General features: G+C 38.7%; 1 protein-coding gene across 1 annotated transcript in view; it reads left to right on the forward strand.

Moving 5' to 3' along the window:
* The window catches only part of kcnh5b (potassium voltage-gated channel, subfamily H (eag-related), member 5b), a 167373-nt gene that overhangs the window by 101751 nt on the left and 45862 nt on the right, over window positions 1–19760 (forward strand). The window contains exons 11-12 of the mRNA XM_063497810.1: window positions 718–910; window positions 18164–18360. Coding sequence (XP_063353880.1) covers window positions 718–910; window positions 18164–18360 — 390 coding nt within the window. The remainder of the gene's footprint in view (window positions 1–717; window positions 911–18163; window positions 18361–19760) is intronic.

Consider the following 19760-nt stretch of genomic DNA (forward strand, 5'->3'; position numbering starts at 1 on the left):
GCAATTTGCTGACGGTGTGCTGCCTGCTGTCCTGGCAAAACAAGACTCCAAGAGCGAAACCACAAAGACGCGACACTGAAGTTTGAGAGATGTGCTTCTGAGTGATTATTTCAGATGGAGACTTACATTTCTGCTTGAGGGCTTCAGGTGATTGACAAGGAGCACTGATATAAAAACACTCTTGCACAAACCAAATAAAATCTTCCCCTGGTGCTCTGATGGATTATCTCACCGGGTGGAAGCGGTTTCATTTTCTCAAGGATATCAGAAAATGTGTACTTCTGCAGATAGTAAAACGAGGAAGCAACGAAATCTAAAGTGTTCTTGTCCACTTATGAGATGAGAACATTTTTTTTTTCAAAGAAAGCCCTCCAAGCCTCCTGTAGTGTGTCTGTGTTCCTCGAGCATCAGCAATCCAAAGGCGTTGAAAGAAAAACTTGCTTTAAAATTTGGTCTAAAAACTGTCATTAATGCTGAAAAGAAACAGGAAAGCCGGCAGTAGTAGTGTGATGCTTTGGGCAGTGTTCCACTGGGAAACCTTGGGTCCTGCCATCCATGTGGATGTTACATTGAAACGTACCACCTACCTAAGCGTTGTTGCAGACCATGTACACCCTATTCCCTGATGGCTGTGGCCTCTTTCAGCAGTATAATGCACCACATCCTATCTGGTCATTTTTTTCCAGTCTAACTCTCCAATCTGATTCTCTTATTCAGGTGTTCAACGAACATCCAGCATTCAGGTTAGCTAGTGATGGCTGCCTGCGCTCACTGGCAGTGGAGTTTCAGACCACCCACTGCGCTCCAGGAGACCTGATCTTTCACGCCGGGGAGAGCGTTGACACCCTCTGTTTCGTGGTGTCGGGGTCACTGGAGGTCATCCAGGACGACGAAGTCATTGCCATCTTAGGTATGTGATCACTGAATTAGTTTGATTCTGACGGGTTTGAAAATTGAACTTAACTTTAGTATTTGGACTGCTGGTCAAAACAATTGCAAAGCATCACCTTTTCTTTTCTGACCTTTAAGCAACAAACATATTCACGTAGTCATCATTTGGATATAATGCCATGTTTGGAAAGTAGAAATTCTTAAATTAGTTATCATTGTGCAACAACAACAGCGATTATGAAAATGAAAACAAACATGAAATGTGTGCCTTGGGAAAAGGGACACATTCATGAGAAGAGTTCATGAGAATCCAGCAGGTGAAGTCAGGAAGAAAATTTAATAAAACACTTAAACTACTTTAACATCTGAAAATGCAAAAACATAATTTTGTGTATTTCAGGCAGCCAGTGAGAAGGTCAGCCAGGTGACAGGTGGATTTGTTTAATTGTTTGATCTCAAGATTCTTTTAAAAGCAAGAAAACCTTTATGGTTTTTGTGCTTTTTGACCCTTGAGATCTGAGCAGATTTCACAACACAACAGGTTATGCAAACCTCTCCAAGCACACAAGATAAACAATTGGACCTGCTGTTTTTATACTTGACTTTTAAACTTGCAAACAAGAGAAAGTACATGTGTGGGCACCCTTCAGAGAGGAGCCACTTTAATAGTTTGGACTTTCAAGTGTTAAACACAAACTCTTATCTGCTGCTGTACATATCGCCCTCCGCTGCCTTGTACTGTATAATATTTATGAGGTGGAGAAGAAAGAGAGAAGAAAGGGTAAATGCTTTTTATTGATGTGTGCACAGATAGCACTGATGCTCAAAGCATCCAGTGAAAGGCGCTTTCTCATAATCATCAGCGGGCCCCAAATGAGCGTTTACCAACAGCGAATAACAAGAACAAAAGATTATTAGTATGAATGAGTGCAAAGCTGCACAGCAAAAGATCATCTGGTGCGTGTGCAGAGGTTTAGGTGAAGTAGCACGTGCACAAACATGCACATCCACAAAAATCGCTGTTATGATCTCAGTGATGGAGACGCTAGTATGTAAAGGGCGAGAGTGTGACATTGGTGTGATGGTTATTTTCCTATTATTAGGATAATGTTTCCTGTGCTTCCTGTTTTGAGACAGACTTGTTTAGATGAACGCGAGTCCTAAAACTCAGATCTGTGTGCAAAGTACAGAAAGTTCTGAACATGAGCAGAAATACAACTGAAAAACTTTTGAGCTGTTAAATTACATTTGGGGAAAAAGTTCACCAGAATGCAGGAAATAAAGTGCCGATTGCTTGAACTTTCCTGAGGTGGACCCAGCTTCTCTGTTTAAAGAAAACTAAGTGGCTGGTGTTAATTCCTGCAGCGACTGTCCGGCATTATTTTACTTTTCCATCTCAGCCTGGGATACTTGGACATGTCTTCTTTAATAAACATTGAAACAACCTGAAAAAGTAAAACTTTTCACAGCATCCACTGGTCAACAGCTGCTTTTGCTAGGCAACAGGAGAGGTTTTTATGTTTTTGGTGTACTGTTCAGTGTAGGCAGAGCATGTTTCAAAATTTAGAACAAATAGACTGTTCAGCAGAACTCTGAGCCCTGTGGTATGAATCAGGTTCAACACACCCAGGGTATCGTTCTACCAGAACTGACTCACCCTGACTCAGGAGATCAGGAGAAGTGGGCACAAGCAACTAATTATCAACTTGCTAAGTTAACCCAGCTGATTTTACAAAGGAAGAGTAAACTATAAGATTAGAATGCAAGTAACTGGGCTTCTGCTGATAAATTAGAGGTGCGAGAGGTCAAGCGTTGTACAGTATCTTTTGTGTTTCCAGTGCTGTAAACGTTTTGGTCAGTAAGAACGGAAAAGAGCTGATATATTAATAAAGTGTGGCCTGTTTGAAGCCAGGAAGAAAACTGTGAATTAAAAAAAAAGCTTTATTGTTAAGACATGGGAGAAATTTAAATTCATCTTCAAATTTCCATAAGATAGTTTTTGTTTTTACGTCTCCAGGGTGTTGCTCTCACCATACAAATACGCCCAACTTTGTGAACGCAACAACATGAATGAGGCGACACTTTTGTTTGCAGCCACAAGGTTTTAAAAATCAAGCAATAAAGTTGCATTTAGGACTCTGTATTTATTACTGATTTTCATTCAGGAAAACAAAGACTTAAAACACTATTAAATATTTTTAGCTCCTCCTAACAGTCTGATTGTCAGTAAGCAGACACATTACCACATCTACAACTGCTAGAGAAGTGTGTCTACATAAGTAGCTGTGCAACAAGATAGAAACTACAGTCTGCTACAGGCAACGTGAGAAGAAGAAAACATCAACTACTCTGAACTTCTCTAATGTAGCTGCATTTCCAGGTGAACAACAGGATTGGTGAGCGAACTATCATCTGTGAATTGATTGAGAAGCAACCCAGGCTGAGAACTTCCAGTTAAAAGAGGATTCACAAAGACATATGCAGGCCATTGAAAATCTGCTAGCTGAAAGAGCAACTACGTGAAGCAGCCTGAAGGAGAAGAAGGTGACAATAGACAAACTCAGTAAACAAACTCACAGCATTCTACAAAGACAAACTCTTTACACTGTGTGCAAAGAAGAAAGCTGAAAATGGAAAGAAGGAATTGTTGGAAGTCCAGACAACACTGGCAGGGGAGAAGTTGGAAGTAATGGGAATTAAGACAGAAATAGCAGACACTGAACTTACAGAGAGAGTGTAAAAAAGCCCTCAAATGGCTGAAAAGGCAGGAAAAAGAAGCAAAGGAAACATTACAAAGGAAAGTAAAAGAGTTGAAGAAGGTGAAAGAGCAGGAGAAGAAAGCCCCAAACTAGAGCTGCATCTGGAGCTGCTTCCAAAAGCAAAAAAATCTCCCAGCAACACAAAGGTGGAGGAGATGAAGGTTCAGCTCAGGCTGAGCGATAATTTTCTATTCTTTCCTCCTCTCTCCACTTCTCTCTCCTTTAAACAAGTAGTTCTCTTAACTTTTCCTCCATCACCCCTCCACCTTCATCTTTCAACCTCACCTCCTTCTCTCTACACTACTTCTAGTCTTCTGTTCTCATCTTCACCTTCCTTTTCTCACCTTTGAAATGAGGATCATAATCTTCATCACCCTCCAGCCAATAAGTATTTCTGCATGTGCCTGCCTCTATGACACTACACATTGTGGTTATAGAGGCAGGCGCATGCAGAAATAGTTGTTATGATTTCACTTACGGATGTTTTTAGATAGATAGATCTATCGGTATCTCTATCTATCTATCTATTTATCTATATATATGTAAACAAAGCTACAGAAAAAAAATATATATACACAATTACTTTCTGTAAACAGTCTTTAAATTTGCAGGTTTTATGTTTCTTTCTTTGTCTTTCACTTTCCCTTCCTAAGCATTATTTGTAAACCAGCCATTCCCAAAATTCAGGCTGCAGTGATCTTTTTTAAATCTAAAAATTTTCTGTCTCCAAATCAGGTGACCTCTTTTTTTTATGTCTACTGATGCTCTAATGTTGACATCCACCTCCGTGTATGAGCTATTTATAGTCCTGATGTGGTCGCTGTGGACGTCTTTTCAACGTCCAACTTAGACTCATTGTTGATGCCGTTTTGTTACTGCTTCTATGCTCTGCAGTCTCATGTTTCCAGAAGCTGGAGGACATGTTTTCTATAGGCGACCAGTGAATTTTTCTGTAGCTTTGTGTACACCTTTGTATGCGTATCCATTTATCACCTGCGGCTGAGACAATCAAATTACATTATTGGAAAATGATCTGGAACAGGATGCCACCTTCTGAAATGGGACTAGATCACAACAGTTATGTGTGAAGGAATGCAGCGTGATCAGCGGACACCTCGAAGATGGCGTGGGCTCTTGACGCTTGATGTTCAAATGTTAGGGAATACAGTAATCCCTTGTTGTTTCTGGCATCTAATATTGTTAACTGCTATTATGCAGCTATGGGTCTCACGTAGATCACCAAATCAGTTGGAGATGAAGGTTACGGGCAAGAATACGTCAGAGTGGGCCTTGTTGTCTTATCTGGTCTCTGCAGAGTATCCGTTTGTGTTGCCTCTTTGCTTCCTTGACATCATTAGGAGGCTGCAGCAGGCGAGGAAGCAGCCTGAGGTTCATAAAGAGCATATTAAATGTTTGATAAATTGCTTCATCTAACTGGGGTCATTAATCAGTTGTCAGCTAGTTGTCTGCTGCTGCTGATACTGTGGAGACAGACAGGATCAAGATTGCACTGAAATATATTTTTAACATGGTTGTGTTTGTTTTACACTTATCGTTATATCTTTAAACTGTGGCGCTGACATTTTGAAAGCATAGGGCTTTACAGCTCCTCACTGTTCAAATCAGAGTGTCTACTGATTCTACTGCAGCAGTGAAACTCTGTTCTTTCAGTGTCCAAACTCTTAAATCCAGTTAAATGTTAAAATGTGAGGTTAGAATGTGCTCTTTCAGAAAGATTTTGGAGACCACATCAGTGCTAACTGGCAATTATTGTCTACTTTAAAAATGATTCAACCCAAGTTTTGCTTGATTTTCATTTTATATTCCTGAGGAACCTCTTGATATTTTTGTATTAGTTTGCAGCAACCTTCTAACATATTAGCCCCGTTTTTAATAGGCTTTTAAAATGTACCTCGACTGAAAAAAGAACAAGGCCATTATTTCTAATCACCTCTGTTTTAGAGTTGCATTTATAATTATATTTGTGATGAGCACTCTTGTTTTTTATATTCTGCTCCTGTTTGCTTTTGAGTCAACACTTCCTCATTCAGTGCCACATTACAAAGAGCACCTGTTTAGGAGGCAGAATCCCCCACAGGTGACGTGAATCATCCGCTGAACATGTCAAGTTTCATTAACTAGATACTTGAAATTAAACTACAGCAAATCTGAGTTAGCAATAAAACTGAATGAATGAAATAATGAAATGAAATGTGTCAATAAGATGTAACAAATCAGTTAGTAAAATTGTATCCCTCTGAGACATTCCACTCAGTCACTGTGTGCACACCCATGTAAAGTTACAGAACAGGATTGGTGGTGTGTTAAAGTTTCCAGCGCTCTCCTGACTCAGTAACTCTTTGGTCTCTATGGTAAACGGTTTTGTACTCAGTTGAGTACTTTCTACTGCAATTCTCAGTCATCCAGCCACACACACATTTTTACACTGTTTTTATCTTTGCCTTTGCACTTTGTAACAGCTCAAACTGCTCAACCAATTATTATAATAGCCCTTATAATCATTAAAACAGTGTCATTACTGTTGTGATCATAACTATAGACTCATTATAGACTCTTGGAATCAGAAAAAAAAACACACAAATACACAAAGTATCTTCATTTATGTAATTTATGTATGTATGGTAGCACAAAACATAGTTTTTTAAATGTATTTATATGTTTTATAAAACTAGATAAACAGACAAAATATGACTCACACCGACTGCATGTATAACGTAACATGAGGTATAGAACACCTTGAAACTCGATGATCTTTGAATATCCTCTCCACAGGTACTGTTTATTGAATTTGAAAATCTCTCCACAGAATTCACTGTGGGTAGCAACAAGCCCATCTGATCTTAACTGGATTGCCTGCAAGTTGTTGTTAAAGTTTGTGTTGCATAGCAACCAAGAAAACTCCCCCTTAGTAGCGGTGCTTAGGGCTGCAACTCGTCTTTTGTGCTGGAGAACAAGGTAGCTGTCTGATCATAGCCTGCGTGCTGAGAGGAGGATGGAGGGAGGCCAGTGTAGGTGTAAGGGGAACGGCAAGATCTTGGAAAGGGTGAGAAGAATTGCAATAAATAGTAAAGGTTAAAGGAAGCAAGATAAGAGTTTTTTCTGTATGTTCCTGGCATGAAAATAAAGGCTTCACTTTAATAATTGCCTTCTTCTGCAAAGTTTTCCTCTTCGTACTTCTGTCCCATTCTTAGCCTTTTTTCATTTTAGTGAAAAAGAAACAAAAACAAGGAGAGGAAGACAGGGAAAGAGCAATGATTGGATATAATAAAATAAGCAGAATGCACTATAGGATGTAAAGGGACAGCAGCAGAATTGAAGAAAGGAGAGGTGGAAGGGAAAAGAAGAGGTAGCTGTCTGATCATAGCCTGCTAAAGAAGTGAAGCCTTCTAAAGAAGGTGATTTCAAAATGGAGGAATAAAAAAAACGAGGAATGCAATGATCCTTGGTGGAGAGCGGAAGAGAGAGTAGACTGCAGGATAGAAAGAAGATGAGGAAAGGATGAAGGAACAAAGGAAGGGGGAGAAAAACACAGTCGACTTATACAAATAAAATAATAAGAAGGAGATGGAAGGATTGATGGTAAAAAGAGGGAAGGAGAAAATAAGTATGATCATACAACTTAAAGAGAGAAGTGAAATAAATGGAAATTAAGGTGAAGCAGAAAGAGGGACGAACAAGAAAAGGAGGATGAAGCTGCTCTGTGCTGGATGTGGTTTTAGAAGCAGTGATTTTTCCCCAGGCTGAGTGGTGAGGATGCTCCTTGAGCATGTAACACACTCTGCTCTCATTAGTGTACAGTGGCATCAGGTGGACACACAAGTATGCGCACACATATTCTGGAACAACAAAGATACTTGTGGTAATGCCAGTGTGTGTTTTTAAAATGGCTCTTTAATGTCTCCATACACAGGCTGTGGAAACAGATTTTCTCTTGAGGGACAATAAAGTATCTGAGTGTGGAAATGTGGAAGTGTGGAGAACAAAGACATACAAATTAACACACATAAAGTAAACACACTACATATAGTGTTAACTCCATTATTAAATATGTTAGGGAAAAACATTACCAGCCTTTTACGGAGCCCCACAAGGCACCTTGGAGAAAAAAAACAGAAGTGCTTTTGCGTAATCCTGAGAAAGAGTTTTTCCCCTGCATTTATCTTTGCTTGGTTGTCAATGAATTCAATCAAAACCAACATATGTTTTGCGATGAGTGTGTCCCCTTACACCAAGAACTCTCTACAGATGTCTGTCACTTATATAAAAACCATGTGTACTGCAAAGTGCTGATTTAATGTCTTCATAGATTAGGCCAAGCTCAAAATAAAAATCTATGAATCTCTCCTGTGGGTTAGCTATGATTGTTTCAAGGGTTGGACTGGGAGAAGAAATTGACCCTGACATTTTTGGTCAAGGCAGCCCACAATGACAGCTCAAAAAAATAAATAAATGTATTTCATTTTGTTTGATTATTGATATTGAGACTGCAGCAACTGTGAGGAATTGTTACTAGTTGATTTTAGTACTACTGTTGATGGTGCAGCATCAGCAGCCCCGACAGCTAACATTTGCTGCATTTATTTTTAGTTTCTCAGCTTTTCAGCTTTCATTACTTCTTCCACACTAAACTCTGTTCTATAAGGTGCTTGAGCACACAGTAAAAGTGAGGTTGAGCAATACAGTGTCGGTAATGAAAATGAACCTATGGGCATCTGTCAGTGTTGTAAGGCTGGTGCACAGCAGCCCTTCAATTGACCCATCAGCCCAAAAGTGCGTCAGCCCACCGGGAAAATGTCCAGCATACCAGATTACCGACCAAGGACTCAGTACTGACCTGGAATTGCTTGCAATTAAATTAAAAACTTTTGCAGGATTTCGCAAAAGTACATTTTTATTCTGTAGATTTGTCATATCAGGTAAAATCTGTGAAAAAATTTAAAGGTTCATCAGACAGACAAAAATTTTATGCCATGTACGTTACGTTACAGACATGACGTTTACAATGCGTTGTATTAAAACCAATTTTTGTGCGGTGGCCCTTGGGGCTAACTGGAATGTGTTACCATGCATAATTCATGAAACACCGACATAGTACCTGATGCAAATTGTCCACTTGTATAAAATCTGCCAAACAATTAAGATTTATTTATTCGTTTATTTATTTTTTACCCAGATTAACTTTGGGTGTAATCTGAATATATTTGCCTTTTCCCATGATATATGTAAGGATTTTGAGGCCAAAAAGGATGGCTTTGCTTCTCATATGGTTTCTTCAAAATTTTGGATTATTAGCAAAAGGACAATTCACTCTGAAGTCCTGTGCATTTATCAGAATTGCTTCCATTTCATCAGTTTTCTCATCAGGTTTCATTTCTATTTAAAGAAAAAGAAAATGTTTCCCCTCCTTCATTCTGTCCAGGCATCATAGACTTGGAAGAACAGAAGAATAAATAGGGAACTGCTCACAATCAGGCTTTTAGCCTGTATTATATATTTATTGATTTCTCCTCTGGTATATCTCTGAGAAAATTTACTTCTTTTTTTCTCTCTCAAATGACGAGCTGATTAATTTTTCAGATATTCATGCTGCTTTGTTATGAGAAGGGGATTTTGGTCTGGATTCCTATTCATATAGCAATATGTTCTGGCCCAGTGAGAAACAGTGAGCAGCAGGAGATGAGCCTCTAATCACATACAAGTGTGCATTGGCTGCATTACAAAATATGGTACTAAGAATGATCGTGGAGCTTTTTTGATGTGTAATACATTAAAAGAGGAATATATTAGAAGCACAGGTTAAAGAGACAATGATAAAAGGGAACCTTCCACAGAGAGGGTAATATCTTTTTTAAGGCAGTGCTGCTTTTAATGACTATCTCAAGAGTGCAGTGAGATAACATCTGAGTCAGGGTAGTGATGCTTAACAATTCACCCACAGTGCCAGTATTTTTGTTTCTTATTATCAGTATTAATATTACTAGTATATTCATCTACATCTAAGTGACTGTTGTTATGAGTTCTTCTGTATACAAACTCAACTTTATTGTTTGACGTGGCTTCAAGCAGACTGCTACCAGCTACAGCTGAATCTGCCAAAGTGGCCACACACTTAATAATAATTAATATAGTTTTACTGAAGTGGAAATCTGCTTTAGACACCAGGCTTTTAACATGCTTATTTAACCCAATATCATGGCATGTCTAAGTGTGTATTAGTGTGTATTAGAATTCACTCAACCTTGCAACCTTGTGTTTCCAACTACTGATCATCTAAATCCAGTTACACCAGTTAACCTTCTACTACAATAGCTAAGACTGGATCTTATGCAAAATGTAGCTTCAACACTAAGGTTTACCAGAAACTCAAATACAAAGACCAGTACCTACTGTACTCTTTGACTCCCACCACCCAACATAAACTTGGGGTAATCAGGACACTACAATTCTCAACAGAAAACATTCCCTGTAAGGCACAACGAAAGAAATGGAACACAAACGTAAAAATAGATAAATAAATAAATACACTGACCTCTTAAAGCGTGATGAAGACCAACTAAGTCTTCATCAACTCAGGGAAGATATATGGGAAAGAAGGCCAGACACCAACTAGGAAGAAACAGAATGACGAACAGTGTTGGGAAGGTTACTTTTAAAATCTATTCCACTACAGATTAAAGAATACATGCCCCAAAATGTATTTTGTAACGTATTCTGTTAAGTTACTCAGTGAGAGTAACGTATTCTGAATACTTTGGATTACTGAATATATTGTCATGCTTTTTACAACTACATGAATGTTCTATTGCTGTGTGATTTATTACTATTACTGAAGGTTACTCGCCATACTAATACCAACTAGATTTTTAAATCTTAATATAAAATAAGTAATAGCAGGGTGGACATTAGGTAAGGCCGCACTTTTTGCAGTGATCTGGTAGAGAAAATTATTTCTGTATCAGTCATATGTTTTCTTTTTGTCTGTTTAAAATCATGTGGAACTGCACATGATTATGTGCAGCTAGCAGGTTGTTAATGCTATCCATCAAGTCTAAAAACAGCATGTTAATATGTGGAGATCCTGAAGGGTGCTCCTAAAATTATTATTATTATTATTTGTTCAATTCAAATTAGTTCAAATCAGTTCAAATTATCTTTTTTTTTTAAACAAGTCTACTACATCATGTACAATTTTTTATGTCATGTGTAATTTCCATTGCAAATATTAATCACAGTTAAATTAAGAGGGGATGGCAGTAAAAATGACTGTGATGTCATCAAGTACACTGCCATTCCAATTGTAGAACGATCGCACTGCGTTCTCGGGAAGTCTGGACTCCTGTGTGAACTTACGAAGTCCGGGAATCAGCAAAAAGAAAACGCAAGTACAGACTTGCGTACATGAGTATTTAGAAATGGCCTAACAGTCTGCAGTCAGCTAACGGCAGCTAACAATGTTAGCTCAGTGACGAGTGTCGTTCTTTAATAAATAAATATAAATAAAAATCAAGTAGCAATAGTACATTGAAGATACTGAAGATTCGCACATCCCATTCTTCTTATGAAGTGGTGTCGGAATTTCCAAATAAGAAATCCTGCCCGTGGATGCTGGCTCTGGGTCCATTGTGTAACTGACGTCACCAGCATTAACGGGACGCTTATATTAGAGCCGTTTATTGCGTGTTTTGTACTGTATTAAACCCAAATGGAAATTGAGTTAAAAAAAAAAATAATAAAAAAAAAATTAAAACAAGAGCCGTGAGTTGTTCTCAAACCTGCGCTGGCCGCTCTTAGCCATGCGATAAATGGCTACATGCTCATCCAACTTAGCTAAACCTGCACCCGACTGCATTTAATCACAGAAATTGGAGAAGGCATAGAAAGGGGATAGCCAAACATAGGAAACCAGAAATGACTGCCGTGTATTCTATTTATTTCAACAAAGTAAATATATTCTGATTACCACCCATTTAAACGGTAACTGTAACCGAATACATTTACTCATGTTTTGTATGTTAAATATGTAACGCTGGTACATGTATTTCATTACTCCCCAACACTGCAAATAGAACAGCATTCTTTTTCATCCTTTATGTAGCAGGTTTGTCAGAGAAACTTGGGACAATTTAATTCTAAGTATGACATCCCAGTGCACTTCAGGCCCAGCCACACCGTCAGACAAAATCTGGTTTGCCCCAAGGACAAAACTCCTAAACACAAGCTACACAACATAGTCTATGCTCTGCAGTGTGGTGAAGAGTGCTGAGACATCCACATGGTACACACCAAACAGCCACTCTACAGATGCATGGCACAACAGCTACCTCAACATGTCAAGACTCAGCTGTATATCTGTACCCGAAGAAGAACATTCACATTTCTGACCATTAAGACAGATGGTTTGAAAGACGAGTAAAGGAAGCCCTCTGTATCTACTGTAAACAACCATCATTAAACAGAGGTGGTGGCTTATGACACCAGCTGTCAACCACCTACAATGCAGTCTTGAGATCCCTTCCCAGGTGCTTAAACCCTCTCAGACCTTCAGGTGACCTTGGTTACACTTCATAAAGCTTGTGTAAATACTGTGGACATTTTGCTGTAACCAGATGCAGCAACATTCTCTATTTAATTAACTAATTATTTTAATTAATCATCTCATTAGAGTAAGTAGTGTTGATTAATACCTTGTTGGTCATGTTGGGACTTTGAGGCAGTTCAAGTTCCTGTTGTTGAGAATAGAATGAACTTAATTATATCTTCACTAGAATTTATTAATCATTCATATCTACAACATTTCTACAAGTGGACAGTTTATCTGTGGCAAGTGCAGCATGGGCTTCAAATGGTAATAGTGGTGCTTCTAATACAGTAAGGACCATTAATGCTGCTGTTGGAGGATATCAGTGTCACTGCAGCTGTATAACTATCTCCACCTACTCGGTTCAGGATAATGGGCTGACAGTGGTTACAGCAGCATCAGCACACCGGTTCTAAGTACCACCTTGACATGTATCTTATTGGACTGCCATCAGGTTGAGCAGCACTGCTAGATAAAGCAATAGAAGGGCACATCCACCCACAGGTAATTTCTTTTTCTGCTGATGGGGGATACACATATGTCAGAACGTTAACTGTGAGTTGGTGTTTGCAAAGAGAAGAAATTCTCCAGTGTAATTCATTTAGAGCAAATGCATTCATCTGCATAAATACCACCAGATAACACCGCATTTGTCTCAGTGACACTGATGCCTAAGAAAAGCTGTGATCTGTTTTGATTCTTTTTTTTCTGGGTTGTTTATGTTGGCTAAGATTTGGCACCCAGCGAGTCCTGTAGGATTCCAGTGGGATCAAAGATGTATTATTGTACAGTGTGTCACAGAGGGTCGGGATAATACGGGGGAAACAAACCTTGGAAGTAAATTCAGCAGGGAGGAATTAACATCTGTTGTTTTCTCTGCCAAGGCTGTTTCAGAATGGGGTTCCTTAGTGAAAGATCAGAAAAAACAAGACTGTTTTCCCCAAATTGAACATTTAAAGCACTCAGACTATACTGACACAGATTCGGGATGAGATGTGATTGAACAAGTAAACTAGGTTATTATGAGATCGAAGGTAGCTTGTTTATTGGCATTCTAAGATCAGGTCATGCTGAAATGCACTTCACATTCATTTAATGTAAAGTTATTTACTGACCTGTGATTGATTTGTCTCTTTTCTTCAGTGTTTTCAATGACTTTAGCTTTCATGTTGAAATAACATTAAGAAAGAAGATAATTGTACTGTTACACCGCAGCTTCCTAGGGAACAGGAAAGTAATGTTCAGAGGTCCAAGCAAAGTTTGGACACACTCTGATTGAGTAAAGTTTATACAGGGAAATACAAATCAAGCACAGCTCAACCAGGGCAAATGGGTGCTAATTAATCTCAACAAAATTCAAACAAAAAGCTTAATTCTAGCAGAAATGTCCCAACCTACCTAATTATTTTATTTAAAAATAATAAAATGGAAGTGAGGCCCCTGACCCCATCAAAGTCAACAGAGAGAAAGATCTAACTCTTGGCTCATTCTCCAGGGAATAGCAAGAGGATAAAGAACTATAAAAACAATGTTATTCTAACCCTACCCTGAACTCTGTTTGTCTCACATATAGTTACTCACAAAGAGCAGAGATTGTTTAGGTGCTCATACTAAATCACAGCTGCCTTGAATGGCAAGTTGGCAGCCCTTTAAAAAAACAGAAATATGTATATTCTGAGGGTGCAGCATAGAACTGTGGCACTGATCCAATCAGTTGGTGACAGAAGCCAGAATGGAGAAGAAGCAGAAAGGGGAGGAAGGCAGGATGAGGAACAAGTGCATGCCCCAATCAGGAAAAGGTAGCGCTCCTTCACAGCATATAAAACAGTCAAATTAAAGATTCTACAAGAGGAAGGAGTGCAACATTCCAGTGCCATGGTAGTACAATTTGTGGTCTGGCCTGAGAAGCCAAAATCGTTAAAGTTGGTCACAAAAGCAAAGGTGGAGTAAAATGTGGGCTTTGTTTACCACGCTATGCTGTAACATTTTCACTACCAGCCATCTGAATAAGCTGTTCTTGTGAGGTTTTTTTCAGTCATAGATGGTTAAATAATATCAAAATCTGGATTGCAGAAAACAGAAAATGCTGAACTGCTGTTGAAGATTCTCTATAGTAGAGAAAACCAGTCACACATAGTGTCCAAACAACAAGAACAAATATTAGAACATGCTAGTCAGCTCGATTTCCTTTTCATCGTCTCAAATTTTTGATGCCAGACTGGCAGACCAGCATATGATTGATGAGGGCAAGAAAAATGCAATTTGCAATGTATCTGTTTAGAGAATGCTAACTGGTAATTGACATTTTAGGCTGGTTTGTAGTTTTTCGCCTCTAATGTGGTGGCTGCTACAACCCATCAGCTATTTGTTTCAAAGCCTGCAAGTTTTGCTGTCACCACTAGTGACACTAATTCTTAAGCTTAAGGGTGTAGTTTCATTAATTAACAGGTTGCAGACACAAGGAGCTTGAGACAGTTTTCTAATTAGAGCCAAAGAACAACACTTAAACATGAGTTTTCTATGGGCAAAGGTAGCCAATGTGGGGCCTGTAGCAATTTTGCCCTTTTGGACCCCCAAGAGGGAATTCTCTGGGTACCTGACAGTGGGCTTGCTCACAGAAAACCCTCTGTGGCTGCTTTGTGGGTTAGCCCATACAGGCCCCATAGTAGTTTTACCCTGAAGGTCCCCCATTATAGTTTTCTGTGGGCAACCCATAATAGTCTTGCCCATAGAAAACCTATATAGTGACCCAAAATAGCCCGCTGCAGGCTACTGTGGGCACATAATTTCTGCCCCAGATTAAAATATATGCTGAGCTATGATGTAGACTCTGCAACAAAGTTTATGCTTCAGTTTTGGTGAGTAAAATTCTAGTATTTTATTAGTCTGTTGCTTGCTACTTATTAGCAGGTATGAATGCAACTTTCTAGCAAAGCTTATCAGTGTTTGCTGATAACTTAGGACTTAAACTGGTAGTCCAAAAATTGTAACCTTTGGCTGCAGTCAAAAAGATAACATTTAGTCTTTAGGCATGCATATGAAAGTTGATGATTTCTTTTTTGCTTCTTATCTATAGTCTAACACTGTTCACCACTTTCCTTTTTGCAGTCAGGCAGAATAATATGAAGGCTTTAGATGTGTCTGAGTGATCAGGAGTATTGCAGAGCCTGGAAATGGGGGTTATGGCCCCAATGTATCCATCTTCATCCATCTATAATCTCATTGTAAGCGTTAGATTCAGTACACACATTGCCACCATCTTCAGCACCCCCTGGTCCGCGTGACCACATCCACATCCAGACTGCTAATTGGCAAGGAACTGTGGGTCTCCAGGGAGCTCATTCCAGATGAGTCCTGCTGCCTGAGCCTCTGTTGGATGTTCAGAAGGAAATGGGCCCTCGGAGGTGCAAAGGAGGGATTGTCAAGATGAGATTCACTCACTCACACACACACCCATGGCATACATGCTTCGTTTTGCGACTGTATGTTGGAAGCAGTATAGGTATATTACTCAGCGTGTTGTGACAGCTTGTGGACAGCGTGGACTGCTTTTTGTCACGTCTTATCCAGGTCAGCTGTCAGAAAAATGCTGAGACGATAGTTGTGGCAGGTTTGACACAGATTTGAGTCTCGTCTTCACTTTTTTGAGCTCAGAGTACACCTAGATGTCTTCTGGGAAAAGTCATGCAGAAGCACCATTATATTCTGTATGCTGCCTATTTAAGATACATTGATTGGGTCATTTTTTTTTAACTATTTTTGTGTTTTATAACTTAATTTCTTTTCATATCAGGAAACACAGTGGGGCTGGAGCCTTTTTGGAGTCGATTAATACACATTCATGTTTGACTATCAGGCACAATTGAATTCATCAATCACAAACATTTTTTGATGACATGATGTATTTGTTCTTTCCTATAATTGTTGTTCTCTTCCTGTGTTGTTATTATGACAACAAGCATGGCACTGATCAGGAGGTGCTCACATGTGTAAATACTCATTCATCTGCTATACATATATACGTCTGCTATATGTCATCTGCTTCATCATCCACAAGGTTTTAGCTGAATTTTTTTTTTACTTACTAGGTCATAACTTTATTAAAAGATATTTTTAAAATTCTACTATTCTTCAGATATTTTTCCTACTGTATTTTTTTTTAAAGATTTTAAAGACTTTATGAATCTCCTAGAAAAAAACAAAGGTTATGTAGCAGCCTCGTGCATACTCTGTCATGCTACTGCAGTTGTCTTCTGTGTGTGTAGGTATTTAATGGTTTTTTAAAAAGTACAAAAAACACAGGTAGTGGCTACAGTAGACACGTTTCATTGCTTTGTGAAACAAGCAAGAGTAGCCTACAGAACAATTGCACCACATGATTTGTACACTTGCTCCATCTGGCAATAGAGGCAGCTAGATGGGCTGTCTGTAGCTCACCCAGGTTTACCAACAGTGTCAACATGCTTATAAATCACTTGGAATGATAAAGTGGAGTAGAATAGGGCTATATAAGAACCATTTACCATCTACTGAGCATACACGTCATGGATGGTGAACTTTCTATTTCCAAAGACTAAGTGCTTCAAAGAAGCTTGCTATACTTCAGACACATTGATCAACACCCAAGGGTGAAGCAGAACTCTACAGTCAATGTTTCAAAAAATATTTTTTCTGGTTTCTTCTATGGTTTATTAGTTATCTAACTGGCAACATAACAGTATCCATACCCACTGCATGCCAGCTGCCATCAACCTTTAATGATGTAAATGGTTAAATCAGCAGGTCTAATTGCTATGGACTTGGCCAGGTAAAACTGTTGCTAAGGAACAAAGCGTAGACTGATAGAAGAAGAAGAAGAGTGTGGTTCAGACAGAGTTTTAATGTCATTCTCATTAAATATTAATGTAATTCTTATAAATGACATTTCCATGCTGTGTGACCATTTAACTCATGTAAACTCACACTTTGGTGGGTGGTGGTAAAACACAGAAATATGCAGCCATGATATATGTGGCTCCATATCAGACATCGACAGGGTTGTTTGTAGACATACTCAGAAAATGCTAGTAAATTACTACATCTCAAGTTATATATTACAAGCAGCTCTTATAGTATATTCAGCTTTTATAGATTTTAGGTCTCATTCATTCAGGCCTAGTGACAGGTGTAGTGAGTGGTAGTTGCCAGAAGATCGCAGACGGCTCCCCAGTCCTATGTGACTGTGGTCTACACTGTATTCATGCTTTCTACCAGATACTGTTTAAAGGCTTCTATATTTCTTCAATTAAACTAGAGATGCACAAATTGCAGTTTTATCGGCCGATTGTCATTTACCATTTTTTGTAAGTGTGACCTGCGGATACTGTATTTTGCCAATTATGATTTTCTTGGTATGTCCAATAACTGACAGCCTATACAAAGAATAGTCAGGTTTTCTTAAATGCAAATTTGTGTTTGTATTATAAAATAAATTATTAAACTTGGAACTTCTCCCAAAATGCAAATTGCAAAATAAAAAGAGCTGCTGTACGCATACAGATATTTATTTTACTTTACCAAACAAAAGCAGACACAACAGATTTATATAACAAAACAAATCTTTTCCAGTTTCATAGATAACAGGACAGGATTTCTTTTTTTTCCCACTGAGAACACGAGCTTGTTCAGCGCTCTTCTTAGTGTGTTCGTGCTTGTAACTAATTGTGGGTAAGCATTTCCAACATTAGGCTGTGCTGTGCCACAGCAGCAGGAATCTGAATAACTTGTGTAACTTCAAAGTATTAATTTACTGATTGTGTAGGGGCATGCAGGGCTTGTTCTGTGCTTTACCTCAGGTGTCATCTTTGTAAACAATTGATGTTGCAATAGTTGTCACTGATGAATAACATGCTCTTCCTGTTTACTGTGTCCTCAGGAAAAGGTGACGTGTTCGGAGATGTCTTTTGGAAAGAAACCACTCTTGCACATGCGTGTGCAAATGTTAGAGCGCTTACCTACTGTGACCTCCACGTCATCAAGAGGGAAGCTTTGCTCAAAGTTTTGGAGTTTTACAGTTCCTTCGCCAACTCTTTCTCCCGCAACCTCATCCTCACCTGTAACTTGCGCAAGCGGGTAAGGCATTCAGCTCTTTGTACATGGTACATAAATAGTAATAATAACAGACATCACTCCACTTTGCAGTCTGGCAAACCTTTCTTGCTGCTTTCTGTGTAGGTGGATTTATTTATGACTTCTTCTCACATCACTGACAGTCAGATTGTTCTTTATTTGACTTCACAGTTGGTTTTAGAAAACCTATTCTCTAAAGCCAACTTTAGAATGATTTTTTTTAGGTTTCCAGATAGTTAAAAGGAAACAGGTAAAAATGAGCCTAGATACTAAACTCTACCAGTTCTGCCAAGAAGAGACGAATGGTCAAACATTCAGCCAGAATTATGCAAAAGCTGTTGATGGCTACCAAAAGCATCTTGTCGAGGTGCAGCTTTCTAACAGATAACCAAAGGTTAAATGTCCAAGGGTGTATGTATGTATGTATTTGACCCTGTGTGTGTGGATTAGGGAAAATCCAAAATAAACTCAAACTTGCAGAGTTTATTTTGGATTTGGATAAAGTTGTATGCTGTAAATCCTTTCACCCTGTAAAAAGATCAGTTTAAGAGATCATTAAAAGCCCAAAATTACCATGAGTACATGACCACAACTGTGTATAGACTCACCAAATAAAACGAATAAAAAACACATAAAAAGTTTGGGAATTTTGTAAATTAAAGCAAAAGAAAAAGGACACATACCTACATCTTTGCTTCATTAATAAGTAGACAGTATTGTTGTTGCACTGAAGCTGTTGTGACAACAACCGTACTCATCAGTGCAACAGCACAATTGACTCATAGTTTTTCAGGCTTAGCTGCTGTTGACAGGGTCAGTAGTAGTGCCACCTAAATTTTGTATTTAGTCTACCAACCTAAGCTGTCTGCTCCTCTGGCCAATAGCATCAAGCAATGACTGGACTTCCACTCCCCACAGAAAGCCAAGATGATGTAGATCAGAGATCAAGATCATGCAGGTTGGTTGTTGAATTACTTCTGTGCTGTAGCAGTGTCTGCTGATGCTAGAAACCAACACAAACATGTCACAGTGACACTGAATTTTTAAAACAGTCAGGTAAAGAGAAGCACACAGCACTGCTTATGTACCAGAGGGGGCATTCTGTGTTGTTGCAAAACAACAGCTAACCTTTTTACAGTAAGTTTTTTTTTTAAATATTACAGCTTTGATACACTTTGACTAACATGATATATCTTCAATACAACTTCCTTTGCTGGTACAGCCATGCTCTAGTGACAAATATATCAAAACACAAACTTTGGCATTAGTAGTCACGAGTCCCCATTTGAAGGTTCTGTTAAATCTTGTTTTTATGTGACAAGTCTGCGTGAAATTTCTTGCTTTTATAATATCAAAAACATTGCAACTGGAAAAACTATAAAACATTCAAGTTCAGGTGTCAT

Source organism: Pelmatolapia mariae, linkage group LG16_19 (assembly GCF_036321145.2).
Source record: "Pelmatolapia mariae isolate MD_Pm_ZW linkage group LG16_19, Pm_UMD_F_2, whole genome shotgun sequence".
In the NCBI taxonomy this organism is placed as follows: Eukaryota; Metazoa; Chordata; class Actinopteri; order Cichliformes; family Cichlidae; genus Pelmatolapia; species Pelmatolapia mariae.